At 45.8% G+C, this 19,813-nt stretch overlaps 2 protein-coding genes across 2 annotated transcripts in view; one reads left to right on the forward strand and one right to left on the reverse strand.

Annotated features, from left to right (window-relative positions):
• LOC128409540 (zinc finger protein 883-like) overlaps window positions 1-19,813 on the forward strand; it is a 346,762-nt gene that overhangs the window by 71,335 nt on the left and 255,614 nt on the right. The gene's annotated exons all lie outside the window — the stretch shown is intronic.
• The window catches only part of LOC128409534 (zinc finger protein 345-like), a 143,433-nt gene that overhangs the window by 13,904 nt on the left and 109,716 nt on the right, over window positions 1-19,813 (reverse strand). The window contains exon 4 of the mRNA XM_053380082.1: window positions 8,319-8,492. Within this exon, the coding sequence (XP_053236057.1) occupies window positions 8,319-8,492 (174 nt within the window). The remainder of the gene's footprint in view (window positions 1-8,318; window positions 8,493-19,813) is intronic.

A 19,813-nucleotide genomic window follows, 5' to 3' on the forward strand; every position in this document is an offset into this window, starting at 1 on the left:
AGGAACCGTATCATATCTTGTCTGCCAGTAGGACTTGACCCTTACCAGTTTGTGTAAAAGGCAAAGAGATCCACAGAGGATGCTGTGGCAATGGCTTTACATGCTATCCTGACTCATTTGGAGAAGAATGGGAAGTATGCGAGATTTTTATTTGCATTTAATACTATTCTTCCGCATAGATTGGTGCCCAAACTATTAGACCTGGGACTTCCACCATGTTTGTGCAGGTGGATATTAAATTTTCTATCAAACCGTTCCCAAGGGGTCAGGATGGATTCCCACGTCTCTGTGGATCTCATGAATATGGGGGTGCCACAGGGGTGTGTGTTGATCCCACTTTTATATACGCGCTATACAGCTGACTGTGCCCCCAAATACCCCAGTAATAAGATCATTAAGTTTGCAGATGATACAACGGTGGTTGGTTTAATCACGGCTGGAGAGGGGGAGGCGGCCTATAGGAAGGATGTTGAGCAGTTGGGGGAGTGGTGCAAGAAAAACAACTTCCTCCTTAGCTGAAAGAAAACAAGAGAGATTATTGTGGACTTTAGGAAATGTAAAGCACTTGGAATCGCCTCCACGGTCCAGGGACTGATCCGCCCTGGCTTCCTCCTCGGAGGTCCCTTCAGAAGGAGAAGGGGTCCCGGGTCTCCATGGGGGAAAGCGTTCCTGAGGCCTGCGTTCGAGGCCAATGCTTTCGCCTTTCAGGCTCCAGCCCACCTTCTCTCTGGTGTTTTTGTGAGCTGCAGAGATGGGATCACATGCAGACATTCCCAAGTTTAAGAAGGATCCCTTGAAAAGGCTGAGAAACCTTTTGCCAATGAACTTTGCCTCTGTGTGATTTATTGGGAACCAGATGCATCTACTCCAAAGAAGCTTCTGCAGCGCCTTGGCATTGAAGACCCAGAAAAAGAGACGGAGGGGAATGTGTGGGTCACAAGGTGGGAGTCGTTGGAAAGGAGTCAGTGGGAGAGGCAGAAGGTTGTGTTGAGCAGGCGAGGGAAGAGCAGGAGGAGAGAGAAAGAGCCCCAGGGAAAGAGGAGGTTGGGCTGAGCTGGTGTGGGAATGAGCGGCAGAGAATGCAAAGCAACTCCGGAAACGGTGAACAAGGCAAGCTGTGATCTCGTTTGAGGAAAGGGAATTAAGATGCCTGCTTCCCCATCCCCAGTGGATTAAAATGTCCAAAGATTAGGAAAAGAAGAAAGAAGAGGAAGCAGGATTGGATGAACATTATAAGAGACCAGAATTTTCCATTGTGACTTGGCTGAGATTTGTTGGAACACTTTTTAAAAGGCTTTATAGAAACTGGACCTAGAAACTGGAGAAATACGAATTTGGATTATTAGACGATCATTATAAGCGTCATATTGCATTGTCTGAGTTGGTTAAGATTTTGTTAAGAGGGAAATGTAGGGAAAGTGTCATCTTGGTGAAGAGGAGGAAAAAGGCTGGATACTAAATATAGCTGGGTTTATTCTGGAGTGCAAATTATGAATAATTGTTGCTACAGATTATTTTCAGACGGAGATGGGAGTTTCCTTTTCGATAGTTGCCTTCTTGGTAGTGGCACCTGCCCTGTGGAACCCCCTCCCAGCAGATGTCAAAGAAAAAAACAACTACCAGACTTTTAGAAGACATCTGAAGGCAGCCCTTGTGGAGTGTGGTGGTAATAGGGTTAACCTCCTGAATGTCCTACATCTGGGGAGGAGCTTCCTACGTAAAGGGAAGCTGCAGGTTCTTTGTCTGTGTGAAACAGTTTCACTTTTGTCTGGGAGAGAGAGACACAGCATGTGTCTGAGCTCTGGTGGGGTTGTTTGTTATTTTACCTACTGATGTAAATAAAGGCTGTTTATATAGAAGAAACAGCATGCGGACTTTTCCTTTATCTCACACGGAAAGCACTCGCTGCTCGCTCTGCTGCTGCCTGGAAGAATTTATGCGCAGAGGAAACGTGCCGGACTCAGGCAGTAATCCAAGCGGTTCTGGCTGTACGTTTTTGTGCTGAGTGTGAGAAGCAAAGTCCAGCTCTGAGATCCTGCCTGAAGCTGAGGCAGTCGTGATTTCGCTGGTGAAAGCGGAGTTTGCTGCAGGAAGCATCTTTGAAGCACCGGCCGGCAGAAAGCGTCAGTAAGCTTAAAGCCCCAGGAAGATGGCGCAGCAGCAATCTCATGAATCTTTCAATGTGCCTTTTGAAAGGCTAAATGGCCACAATTGGGATGACTGGTATCGCCAGATTCGTTACTGCTTAATGGGCAAGCAGCTCTGGGAGTGCCCCCAAGCCGATCCAGTACCGGCAGCTGCAGGGGCCAATGTGGCCGAAGTGGAAAGGGCTGCTGGCGCAGCAAAAAAGGATCAGAAAGCCATGTCCCATATTGTAATGGCCATGGAGGCTTCGCAATTGCCTCACATTGACGATTTATTGACTTGTCACGGAATTTGGCAAGCTTTAACGAGGGTCCGCCAGTGCACAACAGCTGGGGCCAAGATCCATGTGATACGCTCCCTGTTTCAGAAGAGACTGTCCCCAGGGGAATCGGTACGTGACCACATTGTGCAGATGCTGGCCATTTTCACTAAGCTGCGTCAGCTCAACGTACCTTTCCCAGGTGAGCTGAAAGCTTCCACTCTGCTGAGCTCTTTGGACAGGAGTTATGAGAACCTGGTTCTGACAATGGAAGTTATGCCGCCTGCGGAGCTGACGACTGAATATATTCGTGGGAGATTGATTGATGAACAGGAAAAACGCCAGAGGGTGGGGAGAGAAGGCACAGGCTGCACCCCAAGAAAGGGGGGGCAGCTAGAAGCAGTGAGGACTCAGTAAAAGCCTTTGTCTCCAAGCGCTGTTTTCACTGTGGGTCTACGTCGCATCTCGTGAGAGATTGCCCTGCAGAGGCTCAGGAGCCGAAGGTCAGCCAGAAAGGAATGCAGATAAGGAGCTCCTCAACAGCAGCCAGGCATATGAAAAATTCCCAAGGTCCCAACCGAGGTGAAAGAGAAGACGTCGCTGTATCATCTGGCTGCTTTAATGCCAGTAGTGAAAGCATCCAGACCGGAAGTCAGCCTCCCCTTTATTGTTGACACAGGCGCTACCCACACTTGAGTGCCATCGGCTGGACTTCTTCGGAACTGCAAGACTGTGCAAAGTGGAAGATTTGTGTCACTGGCAGATGGAAGCAGATGCCCACTGACTCAGTCTGGGACTGTACTGTTCATTCCTGGACCATGAGGTTCAGGCTTTTGTGGTTCCAGAAATTCCAGGGATGGGAAACACCTGTTCAGTGTTGAATGCAAGAATAAGCTGTTTGTGGTTGAGATGCCTATTGCAGATGATGACCCCCCTGAGGTAACACAGGCGAGTGCGCAAACGTCCCGCCACACGATGGGTGCGCTCATTTATGGCGTCGAAGACTGGCGCATTCTTGTTGGAATTATGTCAAAAAAAGCCCCAGTGTACAGAGTGGTGTAAATTAAAGGGATGTGATAAGTTTTTAGATTGCAGAGCCTGTAAGCAATCCAGGGTAAAAACATGCTCATATCCCAGGTCTAGCAGAGAGACAAGCAAGCCCTTTGAGCTACTCCATGCAGATTTGTGTGGCCCAATGCCAGTAGCGAGTCTGGGTGGGTCCAAATACATTTTGCTTCTTTTGGATGATTTTTCGAGGACCTCCTCGGTTTTTTCGATTAAACACAAAGGGGAAGCTGCTGCACTGATTAAAGATTGGATCACATTGGCAGAGTTGAAATATTCTACAAAATTGATTAGCTTTCAGAGCGATAGAGGGGCGGAGTTTACTGGGTCTGCCCTGCAGAATTTCTTCCTCCAGAAGGGAATCAGCCACAGGTTGACAGCACCACCCAGTCCTCAACAGAATGGTGTTGCTGAACGTAAGAACAGAACACTGCAAGAGGCTGTGGCTGCCATGCTTTTTGACGCAGGACTCCCACAGCGCTTTGGGGCTGAGTGTTGGAAGGCTGCTGCGTTCACGCAGAATTGCGTGTTTAATTCAGCTGTAGGGGACACACCCTATTTTCTGCTGCACGGTAAGAAGCCCAAAGTGCATTTCTTACGTGTTTTTGGCTGTGAGGCTTGGGTCCTCATCCCAAAGGCCAAATGCAGAAAGGGTGGCCCAAGGTCCAGGAAAATGATCTTTTTGGGATATGAACCAGGGACCAGAGGGTGGCAGTTTGCATATCCTGATGGCAACCAGTCCCGGCTACTTGTGAGCTGCAGTGCTGAGTTTTGTGAGCAAAGTGGGTGGGCACGCATCCATGGTAACCCAGATGTTCTTTCAGAACAGTTTCTTGACTCAGATGAGGAGGAAGAGGATTGGGTGAATCTGGCAGATAGGAAGTCCGTGTCCAGTATGGTGGTAAAATTTGGGAGCTCTTTGGTTGGGTGGAGTTCCCGAAAGCAAAGTCTCATAGCGCTCTCATCTACTGAGGCTGAGTTCAGTGCGCTTTCTGAGATTTGCAGGGAACTGGAGTTCTATGTGTGTTTGGTTCAAGAGATCTGCGGAGAGTTGTATGCCTGTCACTGTTTTGGAAGACAATCAGCTCTGTCTGAAGTTGGCAGAATCTGAGCAGTTTAAGGCCAGGACCAAGCACTTAGACATCTGTTTCCAGCATGTGTGTCAGAGTGTTAGGGCTGGATTAGTTGCATTGAAATACTGTCCCTCTGTCTGGAACCTCGCTGATGGGGAGTTATGTGAAGGTCTGTGTTTGGGGGTAAGTGGTGTTTAGATAGAAGAAACAGTGTGCAGACTTTTCCTTTATCTCACACGGAAAGCACTCGCTGCTCGCTCTGCTGCTGCCTGGAAGAATTTATGCGCAGAGGAAATGTGCCAGACTCAGGCAGTAATCCAACAGCCCTGTTTAGGGAAGCTTTTAATATTTAATGGATTACTGTATTTTAATATTTTGTTGGAAGCTGCCCAGAGTGGCTGGGGAAACCCAGCCAGATGGGTAGGGTATCAATAAATTATTATTATCATTAACATCATCATCTATTTTTTTGCATTTTTTTTATATTAAGATTCATTATTTTGAATTTAGGAGGACACACACAGGAAGAGGACAGTTGGAGGTGCGAGGGACCTGCAAGGAACGCAGGGAAGGAAGGATCTCTCAGGGTGGGATACGGGGAGAAGAGGGGGTCACGCAGGGGAGAGGTGGGGGAGCCTGCCTTTCTATGTGTTGACGAATGATATGATATATATGATACAAAGGTCATAAACAGTATTTTTAGTGTATTTCCCCCCCCTTTTCCCTTTCTATACAATTGTATTTTGTAAGGGTTGTTTAATATTTTTTGTTTTATTTCTCTTTTTTTGTTTCCCCTCTCTATGAATTCTTTGATGGCGAGTGAGATGGTAGGTGCTTTTGAAGCTCTTTCCACATTTCAAGCACTGATAGGGTTTCTCCCCTGTATGAATTCTTCGATGGGAAGTCAGATGGTGGCTGTGATTGAAGCCCTTTCCACACTCCAAGCACTGATAGGGTTTCTCCCCTGTATGAATTCTGCGATGGCAAGTGAGATTGGAGCTATTAGTGAAGCTCTTTCCACATTCCAAGCACTGATAGGGTTTCTCCCCTGTATGAATTCTGTGATGGGAAGTGAGACTGGAGCTAACAGTGAAGCTCCTTCCACATTCAAAGCACTGATAGGGTTTCTCCCCTGTATGAGTTCTTTGATGCAAAGTGAGTTTCGTCCGCTCCCGGAAGTTCTTCCCACATTCGAAGCATTGATAGGGTTTCTCCCCTGTATGAGTTCTTTGATGCAAAGTGAGTTTCGTCCGCTCCCGGAAGTTCTTCCCACATTTGAAGCACTGATAGGGTTTCTCTCCTGTATGAATCCTTTGATGGGAAGTGAGAGTGTGTCTCTGACTGAAGCTCTTCCCACATTGCAAGCACTGATAGGGTTTCTCCCCTGTATGAATTCTTTGATGGGAAGTGAGATCACCACTCAGACGAAAGCTCTTTCCACATTCCAAGCAGTGATAAGGTTTTTCCCCTGTATGAATTCTTTGATGCAAAGTGAGATTCACCTTCTGACTAAAGCTCTTTCCACATTCCAAGCAGTGATACGGTTTCTGCCCTCTATGAACTCTTTGATGGAAAATGAGTGTGTCCTTCCGGCTGAAGCTCTTCCCGCATTCCAAGCACTGATAGGGTTTCTCGCCTGTATGAGTTTTTTGATGCAAAGTGAGCTTGGCCCCATCCCCAAAGCTCTTCCCGCATTCGAAGCACTGATAGGGTTTTTCTCCTGTATGAGTTCTTTGATGGGAAGTGAGACTGTGCCTGAGACTAAAGCTCTTCCCACATTCCAGGCAATGATAGGGTTTCTCCCCTGTATGGACTCTTCTATGCAAAGCAAGATCGCCTTTCTGACGAAAGCTCTTCCCACATTCCAAGCACTGATAGGGTTTCTCCCCTGTATGAATTCTCTGATGTGAAGTGAGAGTAGTACTGTGCCTGAAGGACTTCCCACATTCCAAGCACTGATAGGGTTTTTCCCCTGTATGAATTCTTTGATGCAAAGTGAGTTTCGTCCGCTCCCGGAAGTTCTTCCCACATTCCAAGCATTGATAGGGTTTCTCCCCTGTATGAGTTCTTTGATGCAAAGTGAGTTTTGTCCGCTCCCGGAAATTCTTCCCACATTTGAAGCACTGATAGGGTTTTTCTCCTGTATGTATTCTTTGATGGAAAGTGAGACTGTTCCTCTGACTGAAGCTCTTCCCACACTGCAAACACTGATAGGGTTTCTCCCCTGTATGAATTCTTTGATGCAAAGTGAGAGTATTACTGTGCCTGAAGTCCTTCCCACATTCCAAGCACTGATATGGTTTCTCCCCGGTATGAATTCTTTGATGGAAAGTGAGATTCCGGCGGTTACTGAAGCTCTTTCCACATTCTAAGCATTGATACAATTTCTCCCTGCTCTGTCCTCTTTTGTGTGCAGTGAGACTATCCCTCTGAACGAATCTCTTTCTTTGACGGGAGGTGGAATGGGAGCTTTGACGGATGTTCTCTCCACACTCTGAATGTTTATATGACTTTTCCACTATGTGGATTCTCTTGTGGTCCCCCCTGTTCTTCCCTTCCAATTCATCTCCATCTGCAATGAAAAGAGAAGCGAATTAGAGCCTCAGGAGGAAATGGAGCTCCAGATCATTGAACCAAGTTAATTAATGCTTGTGATAGAGGAAGAACTAAAAATAGTTAGATGTGGGGCCTTTCTACAGTTTTCACTGCTTTGGTTGGCTGGTATTTAATGACATATTGCTTGGCTTTTATCTGGAATGGATTTTGTTCTGGCTCAATCCTGAAATCCACTCCATCTCCAAGGTCAGTCATCTCTTTGGTCAATCAAATGCAAACAGAAGCAAAATCAACAAGCCTGACAGAATTTACATCCCTAAAAACTCTGAAGCCGGTATTTAAGAAGGCCTGGGTTGTTCAGACAAGCCTGGTCACTGTTTTAAAATTCATGACTAGACGAAGAACATTGACAGAGGAAACAGTTGATATCCCTCCATTCTGGGTTCACGGTGGGGGATTTTAGAATCCCAGATGCTGTTGGTCTCCAGCCAAAGAGTTGAAGTTCATCACATACAGGTATGTATGGAATGTCCACGTCTCGTCTGTGAAACAAACCGCAACACCTTCACCTGAACACTCCCCATCAGCTGTTGCCTCAATCTGGTTGGTCTAAATTTAAATTTATACGTAAATCACTTTCTTCACTTTGAGGAGACTGCATTTTTTCATTAGCAACAGAAGAGGAAAAGTGACTATAACTCAGTTCAAACCAATTCATGAACCCAGAACTCATACACTGACCACTAATGATGAGCCATATGTTATAGATATTCCTGCAAATTTATTCTGCTATTTTTGATATGCAAATGACATGTGAAGGCTTAGTCTACGTATCTGTATCATTTATTAGTCCTATGTTCCTTGTTTTTAAAATAAAATAAAAGGTTTTTCCAAAAAGAAAAAGACAACACACAGAGGCCCCATCTGCATTCAAACTGCAAAGCAGGATCAGTGAGTTGTCTGACATTGGCAGTGCATCCAGATCACAGAACAGGTTTTAGACCTTTTGAGCTTTGGTGGCCGGGGAGCTGTGATCTATTCCTGGCTCAAATTGCCTGCAGATGACAAAGGAGCAGGCAGGCAGGCAGGTGGGGGAGCCCGAAAAGGTGCTCCCCTTCTCCATCTCCATCTGCCTCCCCCCCACCCTCTAGCTGAGCAAGCCCCAATACCTCTCCGGCTCCATCCATCCAGGTCCCCATCTCCCCTCCCCTGGAACTCACCAGATCTCTCGGAGGTCCCTGGGAGGGAACGCTCAGAGGTTGAGAGGAGGGATGCAGGAGACAACCTGACCAGGTCAACCGTCCATCTTCCCCCTTCCATCCTTGCTAGCTTTGCAGGATCCGTCTCTTTCATCCTTCCTGAGGAGTCAAGGAGCCAAAAGAAGCTGCAGGGTCCTGGGAGAGAGGAAGAAGCAAAGGCAGCCTGAGGCCCTGCAGAGATTTTCTGGCTGGAGGGGAAGCCTCCCAATATGTTGGGAGGCAAAATCCCTGCTTTATCTCATTTCTGGCCAGACACCTTCCCCTCTTCACCCTCCATCCATCCAGGTCCCCATCTCTCCTCCCCTGGAACTCACCAGATCTCTCAGAGGTCCCTGGGAGGGAACGCTCAGAAGTTGTGGGGAGGGATGCAGGAGACAACCTGACCAGGTCAACCGTCCATCTTCCCCCTTCCATCTTCGCTAGTTTTGCAGGATCCATCCCTTTCATCCTTCCTGAGGAGTCAAGGAGCCAAAAGAAGCTGCAGGGTCGGGTTTCTGATACAACAGAATGCAATAAAGAAGAGAACCTAAAATGAGAAGAAAGACAAAATTTTGGAGAAAATAAAAGGTGAGAAAAAATTGAGAGCAAAACCAAAGTCGCAAGAGATTTTGAGAGAAATAAAGTTATATCAAGTACAATACATGACGATGAATCAGGAAATAGAATGGAAAATTAAACAAATGAGACAAAAAACATTTGAGTCGGCTAATAAATGTGGAAAATTGTTGGCCTGGCAAATGAAAAAAATACAAAAACTAAACACTGTTATAAATCTAGAAGTGGAAGGAAAGAACATACAGAACCCAGTTGAGATTAGAAAATGTTTCCAGAGGTACTTTAAACAATTATATACACAAGGGCCACAGAAAGAACTTGATATAGATCGATTTTTGAAAATAAATGGATTACAAAAAATCTCTCAAGAAAATAAATTAATGTTGAATTATAAAATAACTGAACAGGAGGTAGAAGGTGCCATTCAGAATATGCAATTGGGTAAATCTCCAGGACCGGATGGATTGACTTCTAGATACTACAGATCTTTAAAGGAATGGCTAGTACAACCTTTAAAGGAAGTCTGTAATGAAATATTGGAAGGGAAAAGGGCACCAGAGTCGTGGAAGGAAGCGTACATCACACTTATACCGAAAACAGAGACTGAAAAGACGCAGCTCAAGAACTACCGCCCCATATCACTGCTGAATGTGGATTATAAAAATTTTGCAGGTATTTTGGCTACAAGACTAAAAAAAGTGCTAGTGGAAGAGATTCATAAAGATCAAGCAGGCTTTCTCCCAGGTAGACACTTGTCTGATAATATGAGAAACATAATATTTTAGAAAAACTACAAGTGAATATCAATACCAAGGTAGTTTTGATATTTGTGGACGCGGAGAAAGCCTTTGACAATATTTCTTGGAGTTTTATGAAGAAGAATCTACAGGGGATGAGGGTAGGTCAAGGTTTTGGAAATGGTATAAGTGCGATTTATTCTGAACAAAAGGCCAAACTAATTGTTAACAATGTGGTGACGGAGGAATTTAAGATAGAAAAAGGGACACGACAAGGTTGCCCAATCTCTCCACTGCTTTTTATATCGGTCCTGGAGGTCCTGTTGAATATGATTAGAAGGGACCAATTGGTTAAAGGTATACAAGTCGGAGCTAAACAGTACAAATTGAGAGCATTTGCAGATGACTTAGTATTGACATTACAGGAGCCAGAATCTAGTACTAAAAGAGTTTTGGAACTGATTCAAGAATTTGGTCAGGTTGCAGGATTTAAATTGAATAAGTTAAAAACTAAGGTTTTAGAGAAAAATTTAACAGCAATTGAGAGAGAGGTTTCAGAACGAGACAGGCTTAACAGTGGTTAAGAAAGTGAAATACCTGGGGATTAACATGACAGCTAAAAATTGGAATTTATTTAAAGACAATTATGAAAAATGCTGGACGGAAGTGAAAAAAGATTTAGAAATTTGGTCAAATTTGAAGCTTTCACTGCTAGGCCGCATAGCTGCGATAAAAATGAATGTATTGCCTAGAATGTTTCTGTTCCAAACATTGCGAATTTTGGATAAAATGGATTGTTTCAAGAAGTGGCAGAGAGACATTTCTAGATTTGTCTGGCAGGGCAAGAAGCCTAGAATAAAATTTAAAATACTAACGGATGCAAAGGAAAGAGGTGGATTTGCCCTGCCAGACCTTAAACTTTATTATGAATCAGCAGCTTTTTGCTGGCTGAAAGAATGGCTGCTTCTTGAGAACACAGACATTTTGGATTTAGAAGGTTTTAACAATGTTTTTGGGTGGCATGCATATTTGTGGTATGACAAGGTTAAAACACATAAAGCATTTAAAAATCATATTGTTAGGAAATCTTTGTTCAATGTCTGGATTAGATACAAGGATTTACTGGAAAATAAAACCCCAAGGTGGTTGTCGCCAATGGAAGCGAAAGCCCAGAAAAAGCTCAATATGGAGGCCAACTGGCCGAAATACTGGGAAATTTTGGAACAAGAAGGAGATAGATTGAAACTGCAGAGTTTTGAGAAACTAAAAAACAAAGTGCAGGACTGGCTTCATTATTTTCAGATAATGGAGGCCATATAATTTGGACAAGAAAATTGGCTTCCAGGTGGAAAAATCTAAATTAGAAACAGAAGTGTTAGAACCCAAAACTAAGATTTTGTCAAAAATGTATAACTTGCTGTTGCAATGGAACACTCAGGATGAGACGGTTAAATCTGCTATGATTAAATGGGCACAAGATGTTGGACATCACATTATGTTTGCTGACTGGGAACAGTTGTGGACCACTGGGATGAAATTTACGGCATGTAATGCCTTAAGAGAGAATATTATGAAAATGATATACAGGTGGTACATGACCCCAGTCAAGCTTGCAAAAATTTATCATTTGCCCGATAATAAATGTTGGAAATGTAAAGAGACTGAAGGTACATTTTTTCACCTTTGGTGGACATGCCCAAAGATGAAGGCTTTCTGGGAGATGATCTATAATGAAATGAAAAAGGTATTTAAATATACCTTCCTGAAGAAACCAGAGGCCTTTCTCCTGGGCATGGTCGGCCAATTGGTGCCAAAGAAGGACAGAACTTTCTTTATGTATGCCACGACAGCAGCAAGAATACTTATTGCAAAGTATTGGAAGACACAAGATTTACCCACCCTGGAAGAGTGGCAGATGAAGGTGATGGACTATATGGAACTGGCGGAAATGACCGGCAGAATCCGAGACCAGGGAGAAGAGTCGGTGGAAGAAGATTGGAAGAAATTTAAAGACTATCTACAGAAACGCTGCAAAATTAATGAATGTTAGAATGATGTTGGATTGAAGTTAAGCGGTTTTTAGTAGCAATGTTATAAAGGAATATGTAAAATGGTTTGTTAACAGGTGATAATATAAAGTTACAATATATTAAGATAAAAGATTAAGATAAAATCAAAGAGGGAAAGGATTTGCTGAATTAATTAATTGAACTGGAATACAAAAAAGGGAGGTGTGAGGAGGTCAGGGAAACAAGCAAACGAAAGATAAGATATGGAAAGACTGATCTGTTTTTAACTGTTTTTACTTTGTATTTTTCTTTTTTCTTATTTTTGTAAAATGTTGAAATTTCAATAAATATCTTTTTTTTAAAAAAGAAGAAGAAGAAGAAGCTGCAGGGTCCTGGGAGAGAGGAAGAAGCAAAGGGAGCCTCAGAGGCCCTGCAGGGATTCTCCTGCGCTAGATAGTCTCCTGCCCCGGGAGAAGCACAAATGGGGCAGCCCCTTCCCAACAGAAGCCCCATTTCTATACCTCTCCAGTGGTTCCAATAAATCAGGTAGGCTACTTGCCTGGCAACTGAAGAAAAAACAAAAAGAGAGAGTAATTGAGAAATGAAAAATAATTGAAGATCCTAAAGAAATATGCAAAAAAAATTGTAAACTACTATAGGAAATTTTACCATGCAGAAGAAGAAGACCAAGAGGAGGAAATGAAAAGATACATAGCACAAAATAGACTCCCGACAATAGCAGATTGGAAAATAGAACAACTAAATCTACCAACAGCGATGATGGAGGTGCAGAAGTCTCAAAAGCAAAGATAGGAAAGTCCCCAGGTACGGATGGATTATCGGCTGCATTTTATAAGAAGTTAGAAGATATATTATCAGAACCAATGAAACAGTACTAAACGGAATTTTAAAGGAAGGAAGAATACCAAAATCATGGGAAGAAGCATTTATCACACTGATACCCAAACAAGGAGCAGATCCAACACTAATCAAAAATTATAGACCTATATCATTGTTCAATAATGATTGTAAAATATATTGAATGAAATAATACATAGAGATCAGGCTGGCTTCTTACCAGGCAGACACATGCACAATAAAATGAGAAACATAATTGATATTTTAGAATATTTAGAAGCAAGAGCAGATAAAAAAACCATTTTGATGCTGATAGACATGGAGAAGGTCTTCGACAACATCTCTTGGAGCTCCATGAAAAAAACTACAGAAAAAACAGGACTCGGAGAAAATATTCTTAGGGGTGTTGAGGCAAAATAATAAGGAAAATCCTTGAATTTCAAAGTGGCAGGATTTAAGTTAAATAAAAATAAGACTAGTATGCTAGCAAAAAATATGTCAACACAGGAAAAAGAACTAAATAAAATATCAGGAAACAGTAAATAAAACTAAGTATTTGGGAATCAGGCTGACAAATGAAAACACTAATCTATTTAAAGAAAATTATATTAAAACATGGAAAGAAATCAATTTTGCCCTGCCAGACTTCAAACTATACTATGAATCGGCAGCTTTCTGTTGGTTGAAGGACTGGCTGCTTCTTGAGAATACAGACATTTTGGATTTAGAAGGTTTTAATAATATTTTTGGATGGCATGCATATTTGTGGTATGACAAGGTGAAAGCTCATAAGGCTTTTAAAAATCATATTGTCAGGAAAGCATTATATAATGTCTGGATAAGATATAAAGACTTGCTGGAAAATAAAACTCCAAGGTGGTTGTCGCCAATGGAGGCAAAGGCTGTGAAAAGGCTCAATATGGAGTCCAAATGGCCGAGATATTGGGAAATCTTGGAACAAGAAGGTGACAAACTGAAATTGCAGAGCTTTGAGAAACTGAAAGATAAAGTGCAAGACTGGCTTCATTATTATCAAATATTGGAGGTTTATAAGTTGGACAGGAAAATTGGCTTCCAGGTGGAAAAACCAAAATTGGAAACAGAATTGTTAGAACCCAATACTAAAAATCTGTCAAAAATGTATAACTTGCTGTTGAAATGGAATACGCAGGATGAAACGGTGAAGTCAGCCATGATTAAGTGGGCACAAGATATTGGTCATAACATTATGTTTGCTGACTGGGAAAAGTTGTGGACCACCGGTTTGAAATTTACGGCATGTAATGCCTTAAGAGAGAATATTATGAAAATGATCTATAGGTGGTACATGACCCCAGTCAAGCTTGCAAAAATTTACCATTTGCCTGATAATAAATGTTGGAAATGTAAAGAAAATGAAGGTACATTCTTTCACCTTTGGTGGACGTGCCCAAAGATTAAGGCTTTCTGGGAGATGATCTATAATGAACTGAAAAAGGTACTTAAGTACACTTTCCCTAAGAAACCAGAGGCCTTTCTCCTGGGCATGGTCGGCCAATTGGTGCCAAAGAAGGATAGAACTTTCTTTATGTACTGTGATGGGATGGTGAGCTGCTTGTGCGTAAAATCCTAGTCCCTCAGAGTTTGGCTAAGTCCACAAACCTCTGTCTCTGACGGAGCTCCTTAAGCATGGCTCCATCAGTCGCTCGTTGAATCGGACAGTGGGCGTTTACGGAACTTCTTCCAGCATAAAAGCTCCTTAACGGAAACGCGTCTTCTGGACTCTCGGCGTGACAGTTTCCGCCGAGGAGTGGGTGTCCCTACAGGAGGTCCTGAAATCTCCCCGCTGCTCCCGCTTGAAGTGTCTCTGAGCCCTCCCTCCGACTCACTTTCCCTTGGAACTCCACTTCTCCCCCTGCTGGTTCCCTCCTCAGCTGAATGGTCTCTCTCAGCCTCTGTGAGCCCTTTCACCTCCTGCTCCTTCGATGGCAGTTCCCTGACATCCACCTCCCCTCCAGGGCCCCCTTCACCCCCTTCCCTCCCCTCCTCTGCGGGAGGCGAGGGAGCAAAACCCCTGAATGAACCTCCCTCATCTTCCGAAGTTTCGAACACTTCCCTCCACCTCTTGCTGTTACCGGTTTCCAAGTACTCCTCCTCATCGGAGTCTGTTCCTCCTTCCAACTCCGATTCCCTGAATCCTTCCAGTTCCTCCTCATCGTCGGTGGTGCCAAAGTACTCCCTCCGGAACCTCGCTATTGGCTGAGGTTTCCTGGGGAACCTTTGGTGGAACGTTTCGATCAAGATCTCGTCACTGACCTCCTCTGCCGTCACCCAGGTGTTTTCCGACTCCGGTTCCCCTTCCCACGCGACCAAATACTCCACCTGATTACCCTTCCACCTGGAGTCGATGATTTCCGCCACATGGTTGCTGCTTTCCCTTTCTTCTATGGCTGGCCCCCGTGTGGATACCCCTCCACCTTCCCCCCTATATGGTGACAGTAATGACCTGTGGAATACTGGGTGCAGTTTCATGTGGTTCGGTAACCCGAGTCTGAAAGCCACTGGGTTGACCTGTTGGATGACCTCAAATGGTCCCAATCTTTTGGGTCTCAATTTCTTGCAACCCCCCTTGAACGGCAACCCTTGGGTTGATAGCCAGACCTGACTCCCCACCCTAATGGTTTCACCTTCCCTTCTGCTCTTGTCTGCCTGCCTCTTATATTCTTCTTTGGCCCTTTCTAAGTTGAGTTGGAGTTGACGATGGATCGCTTCCATTTCTTCTACAAAATGTTCAGCGGCCGGGACACTCCATCTCTCCCCTCCTCCCCCTGGAAACGCCCTGGGGTGGTACCCATAATTAGCCAAAAAGGGGCTCATCCCGGTGGACACATTCTCTGCATTATTGTAAGCAAATTCCGCTAGCGCCAACTTTTCGACCCAATCGTTCTTTCTGTCATTGACATAACACCTCAGGTATTGTTGGAGGATACCGTTTGCCCTCTCCGCCTGCCCATTGGTCTCAGGGTGCCTGGCAGTCGAAAAGTTGACCTCTACGTGCAACAAGCTCATAAGTTTCCTCCAGAATCTGGACGTGAACTGTTTCCCTCTGTCGGAGACCACCCTCAAGGGGGCGCCATGCAGCCTAAAAATATGTTCTACAAACAATTTCGCTGTCTCTTCCGCCGTGACTGCATGTGAGCAAGCTACAAAGTGACCCATCTTAGTTAACAGGTCTACTACGACTAGTATGGCGGTTTTCCCCTGGGATTTAGGCAGATCAGTCATAAAATCTATCGATACCGCCTCCCACGGTCGTTCTGGTGTGGGTAACGGTTCTAATAACCCCGCTGGTGCCCGCCTTTCTCCTTTGGCTCTCTGGCATTGGTCACACCTTCTCACATACTCCCGTACATCCTCCCTCACCTTGGGCCACCAAAACTCCCTGGTCACCAACCACATGGTCTTGTGTTGCCCAAAATGCCCCGCTGTGGGATTGTCGTGCAGCTGTTTGAGTACTCTCCCCCTCAATTCCCCTTCGGGTATATATAGAGCCCCTTTGTAATACAATGCCCCGTTTCTTTCTTCAAAACCTCCGGGGTCTTCTCCCTCTCTCCTTAAACCTCTGAGCTTATCCTGGGCGTATTCATCATTTACCGTTCCCTCTACCAGTTCTCTTTGCCCCACCCAGGCCGCCCCACACACCCAGTGGTCCTCTGGGATAATATGTCTCTCTTCAGGCGCTCCCTCCCCCTCCAAATATTCAGGTTTGCGAGAGAGAGCGTCTGCTCTGATGTTTTCTGGACCTGGCACATAGCAGATTTCAAAATGGAATTTGGAGAACTCCTGGGCCCACCTCACTAGTCGTTGGTTGAGCACTCGTGCCGTTCTCCAATACTCCAAATTCTTGTGGTCCGTACACACTTGCACCTTATGCTGTGCGCCAATTAGTAAGTGTCTCCATCTCCGGAACGCTTCGTGAATGGCGAGTAGTTCTCAGTCATATACGGTGTAGTTCCTCTCGGATTTGTTCAGCTTACGCGAAAAGAAGGCACACGGTCTCCATTCCGACTTATTGCTCCCTGGCTGAAGCAGCACCGCCCCCACCGCCCGGTCTGAGGCATCAGTTTCCACTCTCATGGGTTTTTGTAAATCCACATGCAGGAGCTGTTCTTCCGAAGCGAATGCCCTTTTCAATTCCTCAAATGCTTGCTCCGCCTCCGCCGTCCAAACGAATTTCTTCTTGCTGCTTAGACAGTCCGTGATGGGAGCCGTTAAGTGGGCAAAGTTCTTGATGAATTTACGGTAAAAGTTCCCAAACCCTAAGAACCTTTGCACATCCTTTTTCGTTTTCGGTGTCTTCCATTCTAGCACCGCCTGGACCTTGCCTGGATCCATGGCTAATCCCTTGTCTGATAAGCGGTACCCCAGGAATTCCACCTCCTTGGTGTGAAACTGACACTTCTCCAATTTCACCCACAGCTGGTTTGCTTGCAGCTGGCTCAGCACTTCCCTGACATCCTTTACATGCTGCTCCTCATTCTCTGAATATATCAGCACGTCATCGAGGAAGGCCACGCAATTCTTGTAGAGCAAAGGTCCCAGGACATGGTTCATGAGCGATTGAAAACAGGCGGAGCCTGATTGTAATCCGAATGGCATAACGAGATATTCAAAAGCCCCCAAAGGGGTGAACATGGTGGTTTTCCATTCATCCCCTTTCTTTATTCGTATCAGGTTGTATGCCCCTCTCAGGTCCAATTTCGTGAATATCTTTCCCTTCCTCACCCTGGTCAAAATGTCATCAATCCTGGGCATGGGGAAAGTCACTGGTTCTGACACGGCATTTAGCCGCCTGTAATCCACTACAAGCCTGGGTTTATCCGTGTTTTTTTTGTCCACAAAAAACACTGGGCTCCCCCCCACCGCTCTGGACTCTCTGATGAAGCCCCTCTTGAGGTTTTTATCAATAAACTCCCTTAACTCCTGCATTTCCCTGTCTGACATGGCGTACAGCTTGCCCACGGGGAGCTGGGCCCCAGGGACCAGGTTAATTTGGCAGTCAAAGTCTCTATGCGGTGGTAGTTTATCTGCTTCCCTTTCGCTGAAGACCTTGCTCAGATCAGCGTATTGTTTGAGCACCTTCCCTTTGTCTGCCACTTCCGTCCCTGCTAGAAAGGCTTTTGCCCCTTCTGGCACCTTTCCCTCTCTGCAATGTTCCAGGCAATGTGCTGACCCAAAGGAGACCACTCTCTGATGCCAGCCCACTAGCGGGTCATGCAACGCTAGCCAGCTCATTCCCAAAATGACGGGAGCCCCTCCCAGGGTGGCCACATTGAACGCTATCCTTTCGGTGTGCCTGGCCACCCTCATAACCATTGGGACGGTCTGTAGGCTAACTTCTCCTCCCAACAGCTCCCTCCCATCGATCGTGGTCACCTGCAGGGGGTTGCTTAAAGGGAGTGTCTGTATCTGGTGTTCAGCTGCAAACTCCTTACTCATAAAATTACAGGAGCTGCCTGAGTCCAACAGCGCCTTTGTCTTTAGTGGGTATCCGTTTGCCAGCTCTAGCAACACCTCTATTACTAGGGCTGGTCTTGGAGGTTCCGGAGTGGGCACTTTTACTGCTCCTTGGCCTGGCTGCAGTGCCCCGACGGTGGCAGCCAGGCGTTGGCTTTTACTGGCTCCTGGACTCCCTCCTCCTTCCCCCCAACAGCTCCCGCCATCCCTTGCCATTCCTTTCTTTGCGGGCAGACTCTGGCAAAGTGACCTGGCTGCTGGCAGAGATAACATTTCTTGGCGCTCTTTCCCTCCTTCTTCCTCCCTTCACTGGGATTTGAAACTGCGCGCGCGCGCGCTGTTCCAACTTCCATCGGCTCTCCTGGCGGGAAACTTGGCTCTGGAATCTCTGGAATGCGGAAATCCCTCCAACGCTCTCCTTTCCCCTCCCGCTTCTCCAAGGCTCTTGCCTCCTGGCGCGCTCCAATGGTCAGCGCTGATTTGGTCAGCTGGTCCATAGACTCCGCCCTGGGCGCCCGGGAAAGTTCGTCTTTCACCGCCGAAGAAAGCCCTTCTTCAAAGAGCATTTGAATGGGTTCCGCCGATAGGTCCCATCCCAATTTATGTATCAACATTGTAAACTCAGTCCAGTACTCACGAACCGATCGGCTCCCCTGTTTGCAAGCCATCAATTGTCTGCGCACCAGTCCCTGTTCAATCTCGCTGGAAAACATCAAATCCATGGCGCGAAAAAACTTCCTCGTGTCCTTCAGCATTTCACTATTCCCTGCCATCAGGGGTCTAACCCAGTCTCTTGCCCCTCCTTCGAGATGGCCAATCACAAACGCCACTCGCGATGCCTCGTCGGGAAAGTCGTTAAACTGCAGCTCGAGAGCATACTGCATCTCTGTCCTAAAGGCTTGGTAGTTCCTGGGGTCCCCCCAAACTTCTGCACCAATCCTGGCATCTTTCTTGCTAGTGGGGCGCCTTTTGTCTTATCTGCATCCTGCGCCCTCCTTTCCTCTAGCCTCGCCGTTTGCAGCGCTAGCTGGAGCTCCAACACCCTGTACCTTTCTTCCAGGCTTGGACCCTCTCCAGCTCCTCCTGCTCCCCCGGCTCCGGCTGGGTTGCTCATGATGCCTCTCTGCACAAGCTGCTTTCAGAGACTGTCCGATTGCTGTGATGGGATGGTGAGCTGCTTGTGCGTAAAATCCTAGTCCCTCAGAGTTTGGCTAAGTCCACAAACCTCTGTCTGTGACGGAGCTCCTTAAGCATGGCTCCATCAGTCGCTCGTTGAATCGGACAGTGGGCGTTTACGGAACTTCTTCCAGCATAAAAGCTCCTTAACGGAAACGCGTCTTCTGGACTCTCGGCGTGACAGTTTCCGGCGAGGAGTGGGTGTCCCTACAGGAGGTCCTGAAACCTCCCCACTGTTCTCGCTTGAAGTGTCTCTGAGCCCTCCCTCCGACTCACTTTCCCTTGGAACTCCCCTTCTCCCCCTGCTGGTTCCCTCCTCAGCTGAATGGTCTCTCTCACCCTCCGTGAGCCCTTTCACCTCCTGCGTCTCAGATGGCAGTTCCCTGACATGTACGCTACAACAGCAGCAAGAATACTCATCGCAAAGTATTGGAAGACACAAGACCTACCCACTCTGGAAGAATGGCAGATCAAGGTGATAGACTATATGGGACTGGCAGAAATGACTGACAGAATCCGGGACCAGGGGAGAGAGACAGCGGAAGAAGACTGGAAGAAATTTAAGGACTATCTTAAGAAATATTGTAAAATTATTGAATGTTAGAATAACGCTGGTTTAGAATTT

This window comes from Podarcis raffonei, chromosome 2, assembly GCF_027172205.1.
Source record: "Podarcis raffonei isolate rPodRaf1 chromosome 2, rPodRaf1.pri, whole genome shotgun sequence".
Lineage (NCBI taxonomy): Eukaryota > Metazoa > Chordata > Lepidosauria > Squamata > Lacertidae > Podarcis > Podarcis raffonei.